The following is a 25702-nucleotide window of genomic DNA, read 5'->3' as shown; positions in this document are numbered from 1 at the left end:
ATTTATTATGTTATTTGTTTATTTATTATTTATTCATCACTCTTATTTATTCATGGTTTATGCCTTCTTGTTTTTTTGTGTGTTGTTTACTTGTATGCATACTGTGTACTATGTCTTGTCACCGTGGGATAGTGGGAACATAATTTCGATCTCTTTGTGTGTCTTGGCATATGAAGAAATCGACAATAAAGCAGACTTTGACTTTGATGAAACAACCAAATAAACAAAACAAAAAACTACATCTGAAAAAATATATATTTTCAGACAAAACTGGATGAGGGCGCTCTAAATGGGAAGGGCTTAAGAAAAATGGCACCAAAAAGAAACTCATATTTTGCAGGTAACAAACTTCAAGTTGTAAAATATGCAGCCGAAAACAGTAATCGAGCAGCAGAAAGAAAGTTTGGAGAACCGTGATGTACCAAAGCATTACTGTAATTTGAATTTCAAGTGACGTAAGTGGCGCGGTGGTTGTTTACATAAAGGACAAACGCACCGGCATCATTAGCGGCTTTGTTTCTAAGTAACACGGAGGACGCAGAGATTGAAGGAATTAAGGATTTGGAGTGACATAGAAGGTTTGAAAAACTATTATGGCTTTTACGGACGCCCGGTCCTACTCTACTGAGCTCTCTTTCACTTCAGTTGATCGAAGTCGGGGGCCGGCGCTCAGCCGGGTAGCTGTCCGCGGACAGTGCATGGGGCTCGGACATGGCTTTTACGCACGCCCGGTCCTATTGTATGGAGCTCTCTTCCACATCGGTGGCTGGAAGTCCACGCCGCCACACGCTTGGAAGTTTGTTTTATTAAATAAAGAGCCGTTTACCAAACCCACGTCTTTCCTTGTACTTTGTTAACGCTACAATATAGTTATATAGTAGATCTGTGGAATAATGACGAGGCTGACGTCAGGACGCACGTTTTTAATTTTTTTTAATTATTTTAAAAAATAAATGAAAAACGAGGAAAAAAACGAGGCAGCACGGTAGGCAGTGGTTACCAGGTCTGCCTCATAATTCAGGGTTCGATTCCGGCTCCAGCCTCCCTGTGTGGAGTTTGCATGTTCGCCGCGTGCCTGCATGGGTTTTCTTCAGGTACTCTGGTTTCTTCCTACAGCCCCAAAACATGCATGGTAGGAAGACTGACCACTCCAACTTGTCTGTAGGTGTGAATGTAGGTATGAATGTTTGTTCGTCTATTTGAGTCCTGCAATTCTCTGGCGACCATTTTAGGGTCTTAGCGATTAATACCCCAAGACAAACTCCAAACATTTTGAGTCACTCTTGTCACCCAAAACTGCTGGGATAGGCTCCAGCACATGACCCTTGTGAGGTTAATCAGAAGATGAATGAATGAAAGGGAAAAAACAGCAGGTGCACAAAAAATGTATACAGCAGTATAGTGGGGGAATATTGTACAGACACTTTCCCACTGTTGGGTTATGTCAATGACAAAGAATCAATTCTCTCTAGACACAAACAGATCACCTGTAACATTTCTTTATTTCTTCTGTGGTAGCATTCTTGTTCACTCCAAGCACAGCATACAATGATTCTCCTGATGTGGATAGCGCTCTCTGTCGCTGCTGCTCCATTGCCTCCACCTATGACGCAAAAATAAGTTTGAGGCTTCAAGATCGAACTCTTAGCCACTGGGTGATAGATATATCGTCGTCATATCATCAGCGAGATATGAATATTTAAGATATTAAGTTCAAAATTAGGATATCAGTCTTGACATTGCCACACTTATGTTGCATGTAAATTAGTTCAGTTCAACCAACCAACCAACCAACCAACCAACCAACCAACCAACCAACCAACCAACCAACCAACCAACCAACCAACCAACCAACCACATTCCTACTTTGTTTGGCTTTAATCAACAGCTAAAGCCAGCGAATGATAATCATTTCATGGAGTGAGGGACAAAACTAGATGCTGCACAGAAAATTCAGTCAAAAATAGCAACACGCTTGGAGTTGATGTGATTAATATAGAGGTTATGTCACACCCAACTGCATTTGTGTGCGGTGGTGTCCAGAAAGCTGCACCGGCAAGACCACAAGGTCACAGGGGTTCATGCTGAAGAGTTGAGTTCACACAATACAACGGTGTAAAAAGAGAGCTACTGTATTTGTAAACAATGACCATTCTTTTGTTCAAATTGATACACCTTTGGGACATTATTTCCAGGACTTTAGCTCTTCTACCATGGGTACGGTTTGTGTTTAGTCTTTAAATCAAGGGTCCCCAAACTTTTTCCTGTGAGGGCCACATAAGTTTTCCCTTCTCTGATGGGGGGCCGGTGTCAGTTTGTAACAGAAAAAGTGTGACGATCGTAGGGGTGCTTAAAAAATGCATTGTTTTCCAGAAAGCCACACATAACCAAATAACCCTTTCCAGGTTCTTTACAGAAAAAAGTCAGGAAATAAATAATAACACTATTAATGAAATAAATAATAACTAAATAACCCTCTCTCAGTTCTTCACAGAAAAAAAAACAGGAAATAAATAACACTATTTATGAAATAAATAATAACTAAATAACTCTCTGTGGGTTCTTCATAGATAAAAAAAGCCATGGAATATTAACTTTCTGTTGTGCCATGCACAATCTTAACAGATAAAAGTTCAGCTCAGTTGTCAGAGCAGAATCCCTCTGACACATATGAGCAGTCTCTTAAAGTTCTTGTGTTCCTTCCTTATAATCCTTTTGTAGGTTCCAGTAGGCTTGTATACACCGCTGTTTGCAGCTCTCTCTCATCAACTTCCCTGTGAAAACCACAAAGGAAGCAGGTTGAGAAACTGAACTAAGTGATACAGCACCTACACAGCACAATACATTTCACTACCAGTATGGTTGTAAAGATGGATTTTATCCCAGTAGATTTTATTATGATTATATTTGTTTATGCTCAGAATGACTCATTCAAATCAGAAAAGTGAGCTTACCTATGTATGTTTCATCAGTGTGAACTGTGGGCCTGCATCTGGCTGGTGAGAAGTTGAATATCAGGTTCCATTCTAGTTACAGCCAGTCTCAAGCACTGATGCAAATGTTCATCTGTCAATCTTAATCTCATTGGAGTTTTCAGCAGTTTCACGCGTGAAAAGGTTTTCTCGCAGATATACGTGCTGCCAAAAACTGTGGACATTTTCATTGCGTGTTTTTTGATGTTAGGGTACGTGTCGTTTAGGAGGGCGGCATAGAAGTCAATGAGACTGTTGGGCTTGAATGCGTCTTTCAGAACATCACAGTTCTGTAACTCAGCCAACTCAAACTGATATGAAGGCTGGGCTTCATCAATGTCGGCAACAAAGGGGTTCTGAAAAAGACGGATTTCTTTTGCATGAACATGTAGTTCACTGAATCGCACACCGAACTCCGCCTTCAGCATTTCCAGTGCTTCCACGCACTTTTCAGCTGGGAACGGGACCGCTGGGTTCTCTGTCGACAGCTTTTGGGTAGCAGGGAGATGGACGAAGTTGCGCTTTTTCACTTGTTCCAAAAGCAGCGCTAATTTCACCTCAAATGCTTTTATGTGTGAATACATGTCGCAAATGAGTTTCCCCTCGCCTGGTAGCTGCAAGTTAAGGCTGTTAAGTATTTCTGTCACGTCTGTTACAAATGCGAGGTGCCATTTCCATTCTGGGTTGATCAGCTCTGGGACCGTTTTGTCTTTTAAATGAAGAAATGCGTTAATTTCGGGTAGCAGCTCGTAAAAACGCCTCAAAACTCTGCCCCGGCTCAGCCATCGGACCTCTGTGTAGTACAGCACATCTCCGTGCGCAGACTCCAGTTCAGACAGGAATTCTTGGAACTGCCTGTGTTTAAGTCCCTTTGCTCTGATGAAGTTTATGCACGACACCACAACCTTTATTACAGAATCCCACGTCAACACTTTGCAGCACAGTGCTTGCTGGTGAATTAGGCAGTGGACTCGTAGCGGGGCGGTGAGACCCCTTTTTTCCAACTCCGGTTCATGCGTCCTATTAGACCGCGAATTTCGCCCACCATGCTAGGAGCCCCGTCAGTCGTGATGCTAGCCAGCTTTGCCCAGTCCAGGTTCAACTCCTCCATGGTTTGGCACACTTTGTCAAAGAAATCCTCTCCCGTTGTAGTCCCTTTGAGACTTTGGAGGGCTGCCAGCTCCTTGCATATCTCAAAGTTTGCGCTAACTCCACGAATAAAAATGAGCAGTTGCGCTGTTTCCTGCACGTCCGTGCTCTCATCCAGTGCTAATGAAAAAAAGTCAAATTCTTCCGTCTTCTGCTGCAGTTGGGCATATACATTACTCCCGATTTCTTCAACTAGTCTGGTGATTTGTACTTGCCGACAGACTTACGGCATTGAATAAATCTTTCTTCTCGGGACACACCTCCTCCGCGACAGCATCCATACATTTCTTAACAAACTCTCCGTCAGTGAAAGACTTACCGCTGCTTGCTATCAGTTGAGCAACCCGAAAGCTGGCCCGAACGGATGCCTGGTTCAGCTGAGCTTGGCATACAAATGTATTCTGCTGAGATAGTAGTCCACTTTTTAGCTTTGAGAGTTTGTCTGCTCGTATTTGGCCTTGCAAGCTATCGTACTTGTCTTTGTGACGGGATTCATAGTGTCGGCGAAGATTGTATTCTTTGAATACCGCCACCGTCTCTTGACAGATGAGACAAACAGCCTTTTCTTTGCATTGAACAAAAAAAAAAAATAATCGTTTGTCCACTGCAGGTTAAATACCCTGCATTCTGAATCAATTTTTCTCTTACCTAACCTTTTCGCCATTATTGCGTTCTCTCTTTGACAGGGCGGCCTAGGATTTTTTGATTTTTTATATCAAGGAGGAGTGTCATATTTGGAACACCGGCGCTGTATGACCTATAGATTGAACAATAACATTTACCGCATATACAACCATGTTGGTAGATTGTTCAATTACATGACAGTTTATTGCAAAGGATTTCGGAACTTTATTTGATGATAAACACTGGAACGAGGATTTTAGCCGTGTTAATGGGTAGGGTGGATGGATTATTAAAGAAAAAAAAAAAAAAAAAGAAAAAAAAACATTTGATGAGGGCGGCTTGATAATAAGATGATGAGTGTGCGCAACTGATAGGATACAATATGTTAATGGGAAGATTTGGGGTGTAAGGAACAAATACAGGGAGATGCTCAGATGAGGGGCCAGCCAACTCTTGATAAAACCTGAACCATGCCCTAAAGCCATACAATTTTAACTACAACAACAACAACTACACACACACACAGCCAGAGTTCAGAGAGAAAGACATGAACAGGAAGACTGATAACACGAAAATAGTTTTGTGAAATTTGTGTCCCAGTGTGTTCTGCCCTAGCGCGTGGCACAATTCCTGAACTGAGTCCTCTTACTCCACTGGCTGTCTCAAAATCAACAGAGGACTGTCCCTGGTCATGAGACACCTTTGACCTTTGGGAGAACAACAGGAACTATTATCATGCTTGAAGGGGGCAAGCACGGCTCCTCACAGGACAAGAACCATACAGTTGGTGGAATACACACAGTGCAGTTCAAAAAGAAAATGGACTGAAAGAACAAAGACAAGATGGACGCATTTGAGAGTAGCGGACGGTCCAGCCCTGAATCATCATCATGAGAATCTAAGAGGAGAGGCTGCTAAAGACTTGCACGAGTCACATGAAGTCAAACTGGACACATTGCTAAAGACTGCTGAAGCATTACAAAGTTGGTGGAGTGTGGGACAAAAGGAATGGAAGCGTGTTTGGGTGCTGGGGCAGACATAACTGAGGAGTTTTGATAAAAGAGGGAATAATAAGGCTGCTTATTGACACTAAAATGGGGATAAAAAACAAAATACATAGATATGGACAGTGAAGATACACTAATAATAACAAATCACGACAGCGTGATTGAAACTCTGGATTCATGTTACCTGCTTCCAAAAAAAGCTGCAAGTGACAGAGGCAACGACACCCGTGCTGTATTGCTGAGATTTGTAAGCAAAATATTTAACAGATCTGCTCAAGAAAGGAAGATGTGTCTGACTTCATAAGACCAAGTCGGGTTGTTGTGATGCGTCTAGTGTGTTGGTGGAGTGCCCGGTGTATGTCACTTCTCACTGTCAACCCTCACCGCTGGCTAGCAGTATGCGAACGGGAGAGCCGAGTGCGTAAGTCTCTCCCTGCCAGTACATAGCCTCTCTAACAGAAAGCCCTATGTAGTGCCTCCACGCGGCGACACATGGTAACTGGGTACAACACGGACCCAGGCAAAACTACAAGGGACTCGGAGGAGGTCTGGCCCCTAGACGTGCGGCACGCAGGCCCACCGGTGTGTGGACACGCCCTGATGCCCACGAACCAGCCCCCAACTATGGGTTAAATAGTACCACTGCCCAGTGGGCTCCTCGGGAGAGGAATGGGCTAAGGGAGTCAACCCCTACAGAAAATCAATTTCCCCTTGGGTTGGTGTCAGGAAGGGCATCCGACTGTAAAAACATTTTGCTCCAAAAATATTCTCAGTATGGCTAGAACACAGAAGAGGCGGGGTACAGCCTTAAGTACCCCGAGGGCATTTTCATCAGCCTACGACAAAAAGAATGATGGAAAAGGAGGCCAAACCGCAGGTGGATATGACGGCTCTCAGCCCGATGGACTGCGGGGAGGCCTGAACCGGAATAGAGAGGGGCAGGAGGCACGTGTTAGGGTGGCTACATGGAACATCGGCAGCATGTCGCACCGATCCGGGGAGGTGGTTGAGGCTCTACACAGGAGAAGGGTGGATGTCTGCTGTGTCCAGGAGTCGAGATGGAAGGGTGGAAGTGCAAGGATGCTGGGTGCACTCGGCAGAAGGTACAAGTTCTTCTGGCAAGGCTGCAATGAAGGGACTGGTGGTGTTGGAGTACTTATCGCTGAAAAGTGGATAGATCAAGTGTTCAGCATTAGCAGGGTAAATGAGCGGATCATCTTTGTGAAGTTGATCGTTGGGAAGCGCCTGACAAACGTAATTTCAATCTATGCCCCTCAAGTTGGCAGAAGTCAGGACGAGAAGGATGCGTTCTGGGACAAAGCCATCATGGTGCTGTCAGGGATCCCCCAGAATGAGGTCATAATTCTAGGAGGTGATCTGAATGGACACGTGGGGAGGGAGTCAGATGGCTTTGAGGGGGTACATGGGGGACAGGGCTACGGCATGCGGAACGCAGAAGGAGAGAGGATCCTAGAGTTCGGCGACGCACAGGAGCTGGTGCTGTGCAACACGCTTTTCAAGAAGGACGAAGCCAAATTAGTAACATACAGTTCGGGTGGCTACAAGAGCACAATAGATTACATCATGGTCAGAAAGGAGGACCGCAACCTGGTCAGGGATGCCAAGGCAATCCCCGGAGAAGAGTGTGTGTCCCAGCATCGCCTAGTCATCGGAGACTTAACTCTGTGAATCAAGAAGGTGGGGGCTAAGAAGCATCCTCCCAAGTTGAAGGTGTGGAAGCTACATAGCGCAGGGAGTAAAAATGAGTTTAGGGAGAAGATTGAGCATATAGCAGAAGAAGTGGAGGAGACGATGAAGTCGGGTGGTGTGGATGGCAAGTGGCAGGCAATGAAGAAGGCTCTGCTTGAAGCTACAGAGGAGGTGTGCGGATGGTCAAAGGGTAAAGCAAGACAAAGAGAGACATGGTGGTGGAACGACAGCGTCGAACGAGCGGTGAATGAGAAGAGGAGGTGCCATAAAGCATTGAAGAAATCTAAAAGGGAGGCAGACCGAGCACGGTATGTAGAAGCAAGGAGGGCGTCACGGACAGCAGTGTGGGAGGCCCAAGAGACCAAGAGGAAAGAATTTGCAAGTGAACTGGAGAGTGAGAGAGGACGAAAGAGCTTCTTCAAGATAGCAAAGCAAATGGTTAAGGAGAGGCGTGATGTGACCGGTGCAAACTGTGTAAAGGATGAGGATGGCAACATCGTGACAGACAACAGAGGAGTGAAGGAAGTATGGCGAAGGTACATGGAGAAGCTACTGAATGTGGAGAATGACTGGGATGGAGAGGTGGGATGCGACGAAGTGGAGGGTGAATGTGGCCAGTTCACGCGAACGGAAGTGGGGAAAGCCATGAAAGCCATGAAGGATGGAAAGGCAGCTGGACCATCTGGAGTGGTGGCAGAGATGCTAAAGGCAGCGGGAGACGTCGGTGTGCAGTGGATGACTGACCTGTGTAACAGTGTCATCGCTGAGGGGCACATTCCGGAGGACTGGACAAGAAGCATCCTGGTGCCGCTATTCAAAGGGAAGGGGGACCCACTTGCATGCGGGTCATACAGGGCCATAAAGCTGCTGGAGCATGGAATGAAGTTGTTAGAGAGGGTGTTGGAAAGGAGGGTGAGGTCACGGGTAGAGGTGGACAAGATGCAGTATGGCTTCATGCCTGGTAAAGGTACAACAGACGCAATTTTTGTCATCCGACAGATGCAGGAGAAACACCAGGAGAAGAGGAAGAAGTTGTACTTCGCTTTTGTTGACCTGGAAAAAGCATTCGACAGGGTGCCAAGGGAGGTGGTGAGATGGGCCCTAAGGAAGTCGGGCGTGGAAGAGGGACTGGTTAAGGCTGTGATGACTCTCTACTGCAGAGCATGCACAGCTGTTAGAACAGGAGTTGGCGACAGTAATGGGTTTGAAGTAAGGGTAGGGGTGCACCAGGGATCGGTGCTCAGCCCATTATTGTTTGCTATCGTGATGGATGTGGTATCGAGGGAAGTGAGGGGTTGACTACCATGGGAGCTGCTCTACGCGGATGACCTGGTATTGATGGCTCACAGTCGAGAAGACCTAGCTAGGAAGCTAGCAGCATGGAAGACCTGCCTGGAAGTGAAAGGAATGAAGGTGAATGCGGCAAAATCAAAGGTCATGGTCGGCGGTGCTGGCCTGGGAGTGGTACCACAGTCAGGAGCATGGCCATGTGGAGTTTGCGGGAAGGGGGTGCAAGCTAACTCTATCCGGTGCAAGGGTTGTCAGAGATGGGTACACCGGAGATGCAGCGGAGTAAAAGGCAGCCTACTAGCTGCAAGTGAGACCTTCAAATGCAAGCGGTGCAGGGGAGAAGTCGCCCAAGCAGACCCAGCTGAGCAAGAGGGGCTCATAGTAGATGGGGAGATGTACGAGGTGGTGGACAGCTTCTGCTACCTTGGAGACATGCTTAACGCTGATGGCGGGGTGGACCTAGCAGTGACTGCAAGGGTGAGAAGCGGGTGGAAGAAATTCAGGGAACTCATGCCCTTCTTAACATCTAAGGCCCCATCCCTGAAGATGAGAGGCCAAGTGTACTCCGCCTGCGTCAGAAGTAGTATGACGTACGGAAGTGAGGCATGGGCCCTGAAAACAGAACACGAAGAAAAACTAAACAGAGCAGAAATGAGGATGATCAGATGGATGTGTGGTGTGTCAATGAGGGAGAAAAAACCCAGTGCAGAGCTGAGAAAGAAGATGGGAGTGGAGGCCATAGTGGATGTGGTGAGGAGAGGCAGACTGCGATGGTACGGACATGTAGTGAGGAAGGACGAGGACGACTGGGTGAAGAAAGTTATGTCGTATAACGTAGAGGGAACAAGACCCAGTGGCCGACCTAAAAAGACCTGGCAGACGACCGTGTCAGCCGACATGAAGGCACTCGGCATCAACCACGAGATGGCCATGGACCGTTCCCGGTGGAAGAAAGCCATATCAAGAACCCAGTCCAACCCAGCGGCGCCTGGAAAACGGACTTTAAACCGATGATGATGATGATGATGATGATGATGATGATGATGCTCAAGAAAGGAAGAAATTTGAAAGGTTCCAATGTCTATATAAACGAAAATCTTACTAAAAAAAAATGCCACCATCGCCTGGAAAGCCCGACAATTAAGAAAACAAGTGAAAATTCATAGCACCTGGATGTCAAACTGTAAAATCTACGTGAAACCAAATGGAGCTACCCCAGAAAATACAAGTCCAGTTCTCATCAGGGCCTTGGTTGAGCTGGATCAATTTGCAAATTAAGAAAATGGAAAGTCCAAAAACATCTTTGATTACCTTGGATAAATCATGGAATCTGGCAAATCAAGATAAACAAAAGATCCTGACGGACCTGGTAAAAGCCTATGACAACATCTATACTAATTATTACGGTAAACATATCAGTGGCATCCTGATATGTGATATATCTGATCACTTACCGGTCTTCTGCATTAGTGGCCAAAGAATGCCAAACCCTCAAAAGTCAGCAAACTCACCAAAGATAACAAAAAGCAATGCCGTACTTAGAAACCTAGACCAAGAACTCAGAGGAAATTCATGGGCCGAGGTTTATATGGAAAATTATGTCAACAGAGCCTATGAAAACTTTCTAAAAACATTGCTTGAAACATATGAAAAGCACTGCCCTATTGTCACAGAAAAAAATACAAGCGTACAATAAAAAAAAAAAAAAAAAGTCAAACCATGACTAAACAAAACACTATAAATGCATGCAAGAAAAAAAAATTATATAAGCAATTTCTGAAGGACAAGAGGGATAGATCTCACAAGTATAAAACTTATAGAAATTCTGTCAATAATAAATTGAGGACAGCCAAACAAGAGTACTGTTAGAAAAATTGTATATATATGTTATCATGCGTTCTCTAATGAGTACTTATTCACAATATTACTGTTCAGTATGCTTGCTGCTTTGCCTTGCTTATTCTTATCTTGTACAACAGAACAGAAGGATTACGGCTGGGTCAGGGGCGAGATGACGGTTGTGTCAAACAAGATGCTGCTGACAGCTCAGCGTCCACCAGAACAGATCGTGAAAACAACACGTCAAACAATGAGTCATGAACCTTCTGATCTTCCTTAAAGAACGTCACTTTCTCTTTTTATCTCTCGGAATATCGCTTAAACTGTTTTGCTGATATAGCCATATCTGCACGCAACACTTTGTGCGTTACTTTTTGTTTCTTACGAGATGAAGCCACAATCTCTTCCCCCCCCCCCTTAAGGGATAATCGTCTCACACTGTGGGTAGGGCATTCCAAATAAAAAGAGCGAGGAGTGTAAAACAGATTTTTAGTGTAGTCGGATTGCTGTAAGTCTGAATGCACTCCTCGCGAGAAAAGACTCAATATTCTGCCTCACTTGTTTTTTGTCTGCTGATCCTTTTCTCTTATTCAGATATTCAATTAGCACTTTGAACCCAACAAGTACAACGGAAGATTATTAGCCGAAAGCCAAAATTACACTAAAAAACGTTGGAACATAATTTATTCTATCACAGAGGGCAGAAGAAAGAGAAATGAAAAAACACACTTGGTCATTGACGGTCAAATAGTGGATGACCCCCAGCAAATCGCAGATAAGTTTAATCAGTTCTTTGTCGAAGTGGGGGCAAGACTCGCCCGAGACATTCCTTCTCAGGAGATAAACTGGAATGTTTTTGATCGTAGAATAAACAATACTGCTGACGACTTTTCACTGTCCCAGATAACTCGAAGTCGAAGATACTATATTGAGTTGTTCAAGCAAGAAATCAATTGACGTTGATGAACTAGACATGAGGACGCTAAAATATATAGTGCATGCCATTTCGCCTCCACTTACACATATCTGCAATCTATCATTCAACAGTGGGATATTTCCTGATAAAATGAAAATTGCCAAAGTTCTACCCATATTTAAAAAAGGAGACAAACACCAGATCACCAACTATCGCCCAATCTCTATCCTCCCCCAATGTTCTAAAATCATTGAGAAATTATTCAATAGCAGGCTGGAAAATTACATTGAACAAAAAAATATACTGTCGAAAAATCAATATGGTTTTCGTAAAAAACATTCGACTGCACATGCACTTTTAAATTTTGTAGAAACCACTAAAATGGCGATGGATAGAAAACTATATAGTATTGGAATATTTCTTGATATTAAAAAGGCCTTCGACACAATTCATCATGAAATATTGATTGAGAAATTGTACAGATATGGGGTAAAGGGTACAGCCTTAAAATGGATCAGGAGTTACTTAAAAAATAGAACCCAATTTGTACAGGTAGAGACCAAAAGGTCACATAGATTGAAAATAACGTGTGGCGTCCCCCAAGGGTCAATTTTGGGCCCTAGGTTATTCACGCTATACATAAATGACATTGCAAAGGCATGTTCCCTCAAAATGGTAATGTTTGCCGATGACACCAGTATATTATGTACCGGACATAATTTAAGACACATGGAAGCTTGTATAAACAGATTAATGTTAATTTTAAAGGCTTGGTTCAATGCAAATAAATTATCTTTAAATCCATCCAAAACTAAATATATGCTATTTGGGAAAAGAAAACCAAGCGAAGACTTAAACTTAGTGTCAAACGGTATCAAGATTGAACGAGTTAATGAGTATCAAATGCTTGGCATAACACTTGTTTGTTTACTTAACTGGAAACAACAAATTACAAACTTGTGCAAAAAAATATCAAGAAATATGGCCATTCTGTGGAGCCTGCAAAATAAAATTTGTACATCTGCTTTAAGAATAATGTATTTGACACTCATAGAGCCACATCTATATTATTGTTCAGAGGTCTGGGGTCACACATACCAGACATCATTAGAAGCACTTTACAAACAACACAAAAGAGCACTGAGGATCATTTGCAAAAAGCCGTACAATTCTCACACGAACGACCTCTTTATAAACACTGGAATACTGAAGCTCCAAGACTTAATCACTTTTGCAGGACTGTTAAATGTGTACAAAGTTTCTAGATGTATGCTACCAGCAAATATTCAAAGCCTATTCACCCTGAGGGACACAAAATACAACCTCAGAGGATTATTAAACTTTGACCAACGACAAGTGTCCAGTACACTTGGAGGTCAATCGCTGACGGTTGTCGATGTAAGAAATTGGAACAAACTGAACTCTGACCTAAAACTGTCCGATAATTTCAAGGGCTTCAAGAAGAAACTGAGAGCCTCTCTCATATCTAATTACGTAAGCTGAGTCCGCGGCAACCCTGGGACGAAAGCATTGATAGCTGTTTGTTACACTCGTTACAAATCATTCAAATTCCAAATATTAGCATCACTCATCATACATAACCATAAATTTTTGATGTTGGCTATTTTTGAAACTAATGTGTAAATGTTCTAATGTACAAATATTAGCATCATACATAACCATAAATTTTGATGTTGACTATTTTAAAATTAATGTGTTACATAATATCTGTGAAGACTCTCATGAAAACACGAAAAATCTTTGGATGAAAGTTTTGGGACGGGACTCGATAAGCCAAGCTCCTTCCACCCGTTCCGTTTTCGGCGAGTACAGAACGAACTCTAAGCTCTGTAAAGAAAGTGTGACTTTGATGATGTCTGTGTACGAGCTGAAATAAAAAAAAAAAAAAAAACTTTGCCAAGTGGACATTGATCGATAGAAATTAAATCATTTGAATCATAAATTTTAATATGTAACATAGCATTTCGAAGACATGATGAAGCTAATTGAAATAATTACATTTTATAATTGGACCTGTGAAAATTTGGATTCGGGCAACAGAAGGCTGAATTGCTAAACTTAATTGACCTGTATCAAAACGACAGAATTTAATTACACATCAATTGCGACTGATTTATAGGATGCATATTTGAGCCTGAAGGGGTGAGGGGCCATAAGAAAGTTGGAATTCTGAATACATACAGGGCACTACTTAATTAAAAAAAGAATACAGTAGGGCTTTACATAACAAATACATTGACATGACCCTTGCGACAATTGATTTAAATGGAAATTTATGATAGGCACTTGGGGTTGGGATTAACAATCCATCCATCTATCCATTACTGGTGCAGCTTGTCCTTACGAAGGTCACGGAGGATTAACAATAATAACTAGAATTTGTAATTTCTGTAGAAATTGCGTGTGAAGGCGAAGAGGCTGAATAAAAATTTGGGGATTGCGACAAGATTATGTTTAAATTTGGAACGTGTTGAATTGGTCAGAAAATGGATGAAAATATAGAAAGAATTTTGTAAAATTGGGCGCGAATTTAAAAATTGAAAATGGGTTGAGTCTGTGGGAAAAAAAAGGAAACTAGAAGAAATTAGATGGGAAAAATGAAATTTTGCAAAGTTTTACCGCAATGTTGGATGTGAGGATGTGAAATTTTAATCTAGGAAGTGAAAGAAGGTGAATTGGAGGAATTATGAGGATGAAAATGGGAAATGTTGAATGTGCCAGGAAGAATGAATGGTGAAATTTTGGCTTAAAATTTATAAATTTCTCAAAAACCGTAAATATTTGGCATGAATATTTAGAATGTGTTAAAAGTGTAATGGAGTAAATCAGATGAATTATGTGGAAGTAGTTAGGATAAAAATAAAATGAAAGGCAGAAGAATGCAGAAGAAGTTGAATAATAATAAAGTCAAGTCAAGTTTATTTATATTGTGACAGCAAAATATTTGTAATTGGTTTTGATAGGTACAAAGGGGGAACGTGGAAGATGGTTTTTAAAATTTGTGATATAGCGTGACTCCATTATCAAGAGTAAGGATTTCTTTTTAATTCTAAGAATTGGCATCAACAAAAATGAGAACGATAATCTTCAAGGTGATAGTGTAAGTGGCAGGAGGAAACGGTGTATATTGTTTTTTAAACATTATTTTTAGTCTCATTATTTTTTAGGAGGGTCAGTAATGCTTGTGAGGAGATGAATGAAGGAACAAGGTAACAGTAAAAGGGAGTGCTCTATAACTTTTTGGTTCTTTGCCAGAGGTAGTTATTTGGAGGGATGAATTTAAACTGAAAGCAAAATGGAACTGTTTAGTGGAAGAAATATGGGAAGGTGGAAATATTGAAGTTACAGCTCAACACGAAGTGTCAAATAGCTATGAGCAAACTAAATGGGGCGTTAAATCATGTTCCAGCACTATGGATATTGGCAAAACGATGAGAGGACAGGAGACCAGACAATTAGATATTTATTTTGGATTTAAAATAAAAAAAAGGAAAATTTTAATTGAGGAGAAAATTTTGCGTAGGGAGGGTTCTTTTTACAATTTATATTGTATGTTTTATGTGTGTGTTGTGGGATGACAGTTTATCTGTAATGCTGTATGAATGTCAAGTCTGTACCTGGGGTGTGGTGTTTGTGTATTGTGAATGGTTAACATGATTCAAGGTTGGGGTGATGTGATCACAGCAGAGGATAACATTCCTCTCACCTGAAAAATATAAAGATACTACAGATTTGAAAAAGCAAGATTGATCAGGGCTAATTTTGGACTAAATATGGGTTTAGGAGGCTCAAGACTCTGAGCCAAGAGAGTATGACAACAACTCTGGACTTACCTGACAGTGTGACGAAATGTATGAATTTGTGATGACTTGCTTTGTTTTGATGTTTTACCTAATTGTATTGCAGCCTATAACAGCAACCCAGGGAGCAGATTGTGCTTTATTTGTTAAACTCGTGTTTACTTTGCAGGTTGTCAACTGCAGTCTTGGAGAATTTTGTGTCATGTCTGTGAACGTCTTATTTGACATCTAATTTATTTTTTCCACAAGAGGATTCTGTCTTCGGTGTACATACCTTTTGATCTTTAATCCATCTGATACGTGCTAGGTTGTTACAACTAACCCCTTACTTTTCATAATGAGTTTGTAAATGTGATCGTTTTCAGGACAGGCTCGGCAGATTCCATTTGTCAATTTCATACGTTTGACATGCGCCCGGGTGTGGATTATTTTTTGTTTATCATTATGAATTTTATTTGTATTTTTTGTTTATCATTATGAATTTTATTTTTTGGTATTATGAATGTTTATTGTGCGGACAGCTGCATGCACAGCTACAGGAGGGTGATGGCTTTTGTTCATACAACCATGTGAGATGCTGCCAGTCGAGTTTCAGGGACTGAGAATTGGTGATACTAAGCCAGGATGGCATCTGGAGGTACACCGAAGTCCAGCTGGCGATGGGTATGTTACCATGGGCATTGGTATTTGTACTTTTTAACCATAGTGACACATTGTTTAGAATGTGTCAAAAGGGTGAGGGGCAAAAAAACAAAAAAAACAAAGGGGGGAATTGTGAGACTTTAAGTGTTTTCAGATTTGATGGTTTTTAAGTCTTCAACATGCTAGACGGAGGAGAAGAAGCAGCTCGGCAGAAATGAAATGAATGGGAGACAACATCGTGAAATGGAGCCAAAACCTGGTAACAAGTGTGGAGAGTTTTAAAATAGCTTATAATAAATTGTAGACCTTTACCAGATAGGATCAAATAGGTGGGAGAGTATTAAATGTAAAAAATTGGAACAATAACATACAGACTAGAAACAAATTAGGAACAGGTGGATAATTTATGCAATCGTTTCCATATCTTTCTGTACTGTCACACCAACCATCTGCATGTCCTGCAACATCTTCATCTCTGCCACACTCTCCATTATTTTGGCCAGTAGAGATTTCCAAACCTCGCTTCTAACATTCTTTCCCATAACTTCATGGTTTGCTTAATCAACATAACAACACCTCTGTAGCTACTACAGTTCTGCGCATCGCCGTGGCCTGAAATAAAAAATAGGAGTCAGCACCTTTCCAGGAATCTTCTCGCTTTTTAAGAATCTCCCCTGCCACCTCTCCTTGATAGTTCCATGCTGTCACTGAAATGTCGTCTAGGCCAATTGCCTTTCCACTCTCCACCTTTTACAAATGTCTGGGTATGAATTTTATCTATATTTATTTTTCTCACTCATTGACGGCCCCACAGAGGGACTTGAAGCGGCTCCACAGAGGGACATGGTGTGCCAACAGAGGGACCCTGGTGGTATCAATGGTTTTGGTGACCTCAGTAGGGAGTGAAGGAATTGGGTCGAAATACAAAAAGTCCTGCCTAGCCACAAAAACAGATATGCTCAAACCTCATTGAATAAAGTACATAAGCAGACAAGTATATTCACATATTAAATAAATAAAAGAAACATGTTAAGCATATAATTATACCTACACACCAAATCAATAAAGAAGACATAACTAGGCATTTTTGATAAGTGGTAATGAGAAAGGTTTTTATAACTTTATGATCTGATATATACAGTGGGGGAAATAAGTATTTGACCCCTTGCTGATTTTGCAGGTTTGCCCACTTACAAAGAATGCAACAATCTACTATTTTAATCATATGTACATTCTAACAGTGAGAGACAGAATCCCCCCAAAAATTCCAGAAATTCACATCATATGAATTTATAAAAATTGATAACCGTCTGATGAGGAAAAACAAGTATTTGAACCCCTGGACAAACAGCATGTAAAAGCCATTATTGGCCAGCACAGATGTCAAACGGTTTTTATAGTTGGTGACAAGCTTTGTGCACATTTCGGCAGGGATGTTGGCCCACTCCTCCCTGCAGACAGCCTCCAAATCATTCAGGTTCCGAGGTTGTTGCCTGGCAACTCGAATTTTAAGCTCCCTCCAAAGATTTTCTAAATCACGGACACTGCCAAAGCCGTCTAAAAATGTTCAGTGCTTGATTGTATCTTATGTGTTGACTAATGCTAGACGCCAGTTTTCGATTACTACTGAACGTTCTGGACAGAGGGAAATATTTTGCCTAAAAAAGAAAAGATATGGTTGAAAGCATGATTAAACTAAGAATATGATGACGTAAGCAAGTACATGGAGATCAAAAGAACAAACAAACAAAAACATGGTAAGTGGTGAGTACAAACTTTGCATATAGTCAGGGAATATTAATAAATTGATGATGTCACAGCCAAAAGCTCACATAATTCCGTACAAAATGACAAAATTGAAAGAATGATGAATGGATGAGGTGCGACAGTGTATGTGCAAGAATGGAGGAGAATGTTTACAGGAAGGTCACTTGGAGATACAACCAGCAGGTGCCAGAGGGAGACAGCCCAGCCAAAGATGATCGTCAAGGCTGAAAGACGGAAAGGAAAACAACAGCCCCCACGCATCGAATCGCCCATAATCAGCACCCAACCCCACAGAACCAGCTCTCACCGAACCAGCACCCACTCCCATGGAATCAGACTCTCCTGCGAACTTGCCCCGCCCCAAAGACTCATCACCCATCAAACTCGGCCCACACTGGCATGTGCAACTGAATATAAGCTGACCAAAGAACCTTGAACATTGCCTTTTCTGAATGGAGACTTTCTGCTCTTGAAGGGCCCAGCGCTGTATTGTACTTTCCTGAAAACAGAGCTTTCTGAACAAGAATTGTGATTGAACTCAACCAACCTGTGTAAGTCTAATTTCTGCTTCAGTGTCTTAGCATTTTCCTAAATCTGAAGAAATCAAATGAGCACGCAGTGAGTAAATTGGATAACAGGTGATTGGCAATGGCTTTTGCCGTGAGGCGCAGATAGCGCGCTCCCTAAATTGTGGACAAAATCCAACATGAGTAAAAATTTATTTTGAAAAATGTAAAAAAAATTGGCGATTCTCTCCCAACTACATCCGTTGGTTCAGGTCAAGACGCTCATCTCGGTAACGTGACATGTCACCTCAGTCGAGCCCACGAAAGCAAAAATGAGCAAGAAACAAAGATGTTTGGGAAGCTTCTTCGGAAAGGGAAAAAAGCCCAATGAGGAGACGGAAGGAGTCCTACTTAAAATATGGATTTATCTCCTCAGGTGAATCTGATGCGCCAAGTCCACTCTGCATAATATGTGGCGACAGGCTAGCTAACGAGGCAATGAAAACTTCAAAACTGCTTCGGCACATGGAGACCAAACATCCTGCATTAAAAGACAAACCTTAACCACTTCGGGTGTCATTGTCTTTTGTGGTATGAGTGTCGGCCCTGAGACTGGGAGGTCGTGGGTTCGACCCCCAGCCGAGTCATACCAAAAATACTATAAAAAAATGGAACCCGTTGCCTCCCTGCTTGACACTCAGCATTAAGGGTTGGATTGGGGATGCTGTGAGGCGCTGCGCCCCACAGTCATTACTAATGCACAATGTATAACTTCTACTATGGAAGCTCGTCTGAGGACGACCACTCTCTTACGCCTAGATGGGATCGTTTCTGAGAAACAAGCTCAGTGCTCCCAATAATTCAACGTAATGGTGAGTTTTATTTTTATGCCGTTTATACTTGTTTTTATGACAGTCGTATCATTTTATTTCATCATATTTATTATAAATGTATTATTTATAAAAAAATATTTATTTATATAAAGGCTAGTCTGCGAAAATATTTTTGACATGTAACCAGTCCGTGGCGCAAAAACGGTTGGGGACCACTGTCTTAAAGGCTGTACTACAATGCAATTAAATACTTTTCTGTTTCCTTTTTGAAGAAATTGTACATCTCAAGTAGCTTCATCTTGAATAAGAGGAGAGGGATGACCCCAAACAGCTCCAGCAGCCAAACGACAGGGGATGGCAGCTGATCTTCAAATCAATGCTGACACAACCGCAGAGATTGATCCATGTTGAAAAATGCATCGAGAGAATAAAACATTTAGATTGCTAGGTAAAATAATTCCCTTGTCTCTGCAGTCAGTGTTTCACAAGTGTTTTTTGTTGCTGGCTGCTTAGTTAATTTTCAAGAACCACGTTATACAAATTGAGGCAGCTTCACAATACCAATTTTGATAGGTACTGTTTATTAGAGAGGAATGTAATTTCGTTTGTGCGACATGCCTGCATGAAATACACTTGTCGATAAATTTGAACATTTAAACCTTTTAATGATTGCTCAATCACAAAATAATTAACACATTGGAACAAAAACAGATACAGCATTTGAAATTCACAAGCTTGTTTATTGAATAAATCACGTTTCCCAATTTTTCCCAATGGACTAGATTATTATTTCAAACTCAACATTTTTAGATGTCTCGGAATGCCTCAGTGAGGAAAATCTTTCCAATCTCCATCCAGTGGTTGAGGATCCTCTTTCGCTGAACTTGACGTTGATGCAGCTTTTACGTCGTACCACGCACCGCCGTCTACAGATGGATCAATGGGAAGCTTTTGGTTGACCGCATGCTGGCATCTGTGCAAACAGAATGAATGGATCAGTATATTTATAAAATAACTAACAATCAACAATTTCAAAGATGCATCAGTAAAGGTCCAGTATATTCCCCCCTTGCATTAGCTGCGTCATTATCAGAACACTGTCATTACCCTTCCTAATATTTTCTAATAATATTGATAGCATAATAACAAAGTTGTGACTTCCAAATGTTAAATTTTCATGAAGGTTAGCAACATGAGGTTAGCTTGCAGGACCTCACGACGGAGAGAGCTATCATACAATAAAGTTTACCCATCGACTAAAACGGCTTTATTTCATCTGACTTTAAGGTCTCTGCATATCAGCCAACGTTTAAGTTGTTCCACACTATGTTTGTTGATTAATTTTCATGAAAGTTAGCAACACGAGGTTAGCTTGGTTAGCTTGCAGGACCTCACCTGAGTGAGAGAGCTATCACACAATAAAGCTTACCTATCGACTAAAACAGCTTTCTTTCAGCTGGCTTTAAGGTCTCTGCATGTCGGCCAACGTGTTTATCTATGTTTGTCGATTAATTTTCAGGAAAGTCAGCAACACGAGGTTACCTAGCAGGACCTTATCGGAGTGAGAGAGCGATCGCAAAATAAAGCTTACCTTTCTACCAAAACGGCTTTCTTCCCGCTGACTTTGAGGCCTCTGCATGTGAGCCAACGTTTGAGTTGTTCTACACTTCAATAATTTTCTGTGATGGCCCCCCTCGGGAGAAGAAAACATTTCGCGCCCCCCCATGTTACTAACATTAAAGAAAACAAAATATAAATAAAAAAGAAAGATCAACTTACAATAAAGAATAACTACTAATAACATTGTTTTTAGTCTGTAATAGAACAGATTCAATGTGCATCACTTTGCCTGAAATTAAAAATAAATTATAATTATTTAAACTATAAACATTCTTGACCAACTGCCATTTTATGCTGGAAAAATACAATAAAATAATAATAAACATACATAATATTAAATTAAATAATAGCAATAAATAATACTCAATTCAAAGTAATCAGCAACATTAACTCAGGAGCACAATATGTAAAATATTTTAACCTACAAAACAAAAATGAATAAAACAATTTATGCTCAAAATGAGGCAGCATGACGGAGACCATATCCATGGCTGCAGGTGTCAGCTCTTCTGCAATGGTGTGATTTTTTTTCGCACTGAGCAATTTGGTACGCTCCTTTATTATGATGCTTACAGTGCTTGCTGATTGACTGAAGTAGCATTCACAAAGTGGGATGATTGTTGGCAATATTCAGCGCGTTTTCGCTGAAAAACCTCAAGCATCTTATCAGCGTGATTGGGGTGCGATGACTTTATAAGTGCTGCCTTAATTTGTTTGGCTTCATACTGTCCGCTGCCAACATTGTAAGGCACAGTAAACACACCGGTCTTTCCTTGTCTCCCATCGTAGTCGCACTGAAGCCGAGCGCTACGTACGCTTGTCTTAGCTTCCGTGTGACTCTAAATTCTCTTAGCTCAGTCTCTCTCCGCCGTTGTTTTCAGCCCTGTTCAATATTTATGCATGGTGTCTCACTGCACTTTTTATCGCCTGCTCTGTGCTGTGTGTGCATATGTTCCGTGCGCTCTACACTGTAGAGTGACTACTACTTGCGCACACTCTTCCAGTGCTACCGCCACTCCCACCTACTGCAGTGGATGCCTAATTACCCTTTAATCTAGTACAGCTAAAAGAAAAGCATGTTCCCTGGTGTCACACGCGTCCCCTTAGTATCGCACCGCGCCCCCGTGCCCCACTATTTGAGAAGCACTGTCCTACACGATGTTTGGCAATAAAACCGTGTTGGAATTTCGCCCCTGGTACGTCCTCCTCCAAAATGATGCGTGCAGCTGTAGTCATCATTCCAATGTTCATCCGACTGCTCGCATCCGCTGAATATTTATGAGCAAACGTGACGTCATTTGAGATCAACCCCATAGACCCTGTTGATCGTCAGGCTCTGGACGCTGAAGTCCACCACAAATTTCTCTGGTTTAGGTGGTGTTAAGGTGCAGATGATTTGAGTCACACCAACTGGCAAAGTGCCGGACCAGGCTCCTGTACTCCTCCTCCCGTTCATCCCTAATACAACCAACAATTGCAATGTCGTCCGCAAATGGCAGAGTTGTATTGTAAGTCAGAAGTGTACAGGGTAAACAGATGAGAGAGCACCATGCCCTGCGGTCCTTCCACGCTGCTCCTCACAGTGCCTGACCTACAGCCTATGCACACATTCTGAGGTCTACCTGTCAGTCCATGCTCTATGCCCTCTCCAACATTTTGTCTCTCAGTAGCATAGGCTGAATGGTGTTAAAGGCTCAGGAAAGTAATCCTCACAGCATCCTCCACTCCTACCTTCTCGTGATACGCAAACTGTAGAGCAGGGGTGTCCAAACCTTTTGCAAGGAAGGCCAGATTTGATAAAGTGAAGGGGCCCAGGGGCCAATACTTTTTTCAGACATTTTCAGACTACAAAAATTTCATGCAAATACATACTGTTATGAAACAAATTTCATTGTCCCAATTGTTTTTATTTTTTAAATGACAAAATAACCAAATATAAGCCACTCAGGCAGATGTGAACAACTTTAAAAACACAAATTCTGCCTTACATTCATATCTGAAGAGTCAGATAACATTGAATAACATGAGGCCTGAAATATGAAATAATTTAATTTACAAGAGTTTAAAATTATTTTTGCAAAGTAATGCAATGCAAAGTTGTCTGTTATTATTAAAACTTAAAACAAGTGAATTTTGCTCGTCATTTACAATATTTAACAAAAAGTAATAGTTTGTGTCACATCTACAGGTTCATAGCTTCTACAATGTTAACATGGCCACTTTGTAATATTTAATATTAAGTAATTTTTACTTTTGATTTACTTTTGACTCACAGCCCCACGTGATGAATCACTGTTATGCCAGTTCAGCTTGGAGCTGCTTCACTTTATCAGCGCAGTCACTCCCTGTTAGCTTGTCGTATGTGTTAGCATGTTTAGTCTGATGGTGTCTCTTTAGGTTGAAATCCTTAAACAAGGCAACAGTCTCTTTACAAATTAGACGCAATAGCCTTGATTTTCAGTGAAGAAGTATTGTAATTCCCATTTCTCTTGAAAGCGACGGCCCTCAATGTCAACTTTCCTCGTTTTCTTTGCAGTCGCCATGGTCAGAAATGAGCGGAGAGGGCTGGTGCTGCCACCTTTTGGTAATAGGAGGAATTAGTTTCAAGTTTCATGATTTATTTATTTTTTTTTTTTTTCCAGTTTCACAGTGCAGGCGGGCCATGAATGATACATTATAAGACCGAAGCTGTGGGCCGTATGAAATATGACCGGATTTGGCCTGCGAGCTGGACTTTGGACATGCCTGCTGTAGAGGGTCGAGAGCATGTCATACCTGAGGCGGTGAATCAGCAATCGCTCCAAAGTCTTCATCACATGCAAAGTTAGCGCAACTGGCCTGAAGTCATTCAGCTCTGCAGGTCGTGGTTTCTTTGGGACTGGGACGATACACGATGTCTTCCACAGCTGAGGCACCACACCATTTTCCAGACTCAGGTTGAAGATGCGCTGTCGTGGGTCATTCAGCCCTAGAGCGCAGGCCTTCAGCAGATGAGGAGATACCCCATCTGGACCTGCTGCCTTGCTGGGGCAGAGTCTCCTCAGCTCTCCGCTCACCTGAGCCGCCGTCACCCTGGATGGAAGGATATTGTCCACCGGTCTGCAGCTCAGTGATGGAGCAGAGGGAGCAGAAGGGTCAGTCAGGAGTGAGGGTGTCGACAAGTGGAAGTGATCAAAACTGTTGAAGTCGTTCCGCTGAATCACCCTCTCTACACCTCCACCAATGGTGGCACCCTGCTTTTGGCTGGAGCCAGTTATCAACCTCGAATTCCGTCCTACACCTCCTTCATGCTGTTCTTATGCAGCTTCTGCTCCAACCTCTTCCTATAACACAATTTTGCCTCCTATGCTTAAACTCCCGCTAATCACCATCCTTGAAGGCCTGCTTCTGGCGATTCAGGAGGCCTTTAAAAAGAGGAGTACGCAGAGAAAGGACTCAGAATTAATGGAGATTGTAACAGCTTCCTTTCTCCATTTTTCTTCTCGCGAGTAAATCAATCCTGGTTGTCTTCTCCTCTTTGTTATAGTATGTAGAACAGACGAAGGCAAACTACGGCCCGCGGGCCACATCCGGCCCACGGGGCCGTTTAATCCGGCCCGCTAAACCTGAATAAATTCTATTATTAAACTTTTTTTGGGGTCATTTTCCCTGCAATTACTATGTTTCCCCAATAGATGGGGAAGCGCCCGTCCGTGCATTTACTCCTGGAAGTGCGTGTATGTACTAAGTAGTACGGACCCGGCACACTCCGCACTCTATTTCCATCAGTGCCGAATTTTGAGTGTGGGCTGTGAGGTCAGCATTCTCGTAATTCACGCGTTGAGCTTTCAGATACAGTTTTACGCTAATGCCACCCACAAACCTTCCCCTGGAATCCTTCCATTAAAATGACTGGCCCGAGGAAAAGAAAGGTGGACACTGAGTGCCGAGTGTTTAAAAAAAAGAGTGGACAATTTGGCTCGATCTACATGTGTGAGCAGACGTTCAGCCACATGAACGTCAACAAAGCCCGTCACAGATCTAGATTAATGGACCGACACCTTGGCTCTATCCTAAGAATTACCACAACAAATTTTACTCCAGACCATGATGCACTTGCAAAAAATGGAGACCAACAATACTGTTGATTTCTTTATTACTTTATTTAGATGTATTCTTTCACTGATTCTTCAAGATGATGTATTTGGTTAGAATGTTCGCCGTTTGATCTGATTTCGCTTCATTAGATAAACATATTTCATAAATCTGACCTGCAGGCCCTGAAGTGATGGAAACTATTATTCATAATAACAGTGTCGTATATAATGAGAATCACTGATAGTAGTTTTTGGGTGAAATATATTTTTAATGCTGTTAATAAATGCATTTGTTTTCAAAAAGCTTTTTTTGAATATCTACGCTTTACTACCTACTACCTAGTACAAACCTTTTAAACAATGACCTTTACATGTCATTTCTATTACTTCACACAAACACTACATCCATCTGCTCCTGGTTCGGCCCTCGGTCTAGAGTTTAGAACCAAATTCGGCCTGCCAGTCAAAAAGTTTGCTCACCCCTGGTGTAGAATAACTTCTGATGGTTCTTAGACCTGACACCTTTGATCCCACTTGTCGTCCAAGGCTTGTTGTAAGTACAGCAGTGCACATTTCTTACTGGAACCACAGAAGTTAATGTACTCAGTGGTAAGGTCAATAACCTCCTCAACTTTCTCAATGTGTGGCCCCAGCAATACATCTCAGTCCCCAAGCAATCTCTCAGAGACTGCTCATACTCAGGTGATCACTTCCTGAACAAGCAAGTGGTCTTTGGTAGTCCCCTCACTTTGGTCTTATAATGAGGTCAAAGCAGGACCAAGTTGTGAAAGCAGGTAGAGTTTTGTCCAATGTCACGTGGTTAAAGTCCCCAGAGATCAGCAGCAACTCCGGGTGCTGTGTTTGCAGTTCAGCAACCAAAAGTAGATTATGTCACACGTGACTCCTGCGTCGGCACGTGGAGGAACATAA

At 42.0% G+C, this 25702-nt stretch overlaps 1 protein-coding gene across 6 annotated transcripts in view; it reads right to left on the bottom strand.

Annotated features, from left to right (window-relative positions):
- LOC125988695 (dnaJ homolog subfamily C member 5) overlaps positions 1–25702 on the bottom strand; it is a 69856-nt gene that overhangs the window by 15908 nt on the left and 28246 nt on the right. For 2 of the 6 annotated variants that reach the window (XM_049754317.1, XM_049754316.2), the window contains exon 2: positions 1488–1603. In XM_049754317.1, coding sequence (XP_049610274.1) covers positions 1488–1594 — 107 coding nt within the window. In that variant the 5' untranslated portion in view covers positions 1595–1603. Of the gene's footprint in view, positions 1–1487; positions 1604–19878; positions 20050–20667; positions 20756–23471; positions 23802–25702 lie in introns of all 6 variants that reach the window. The other 4 variants (XM_049754321.1, XM_049754323.1, XM_049754320.1 and 1 more) reach the window with 4 other exon arrangements.

The sequence above is a fragment of the Syngnathus scovelli genome, chromosome 2, assembly GCF_024217435.2.
Source record: "Syngnathus scovelli strain Florida chromosome 2, RoL_Ssco_1.2, whole genome shotgun sequence".
NCBI lineage: Eukaryota > Metazoa > Chordata > Actinopteri > Syngnathiformes > Syngnathidae > Syngnathus > Syngnathus scovelli.
Note: the sequence above shows the minus strand (reverse complement) of the source record. Positions and strands in the feature narration are given on the sequence as shown.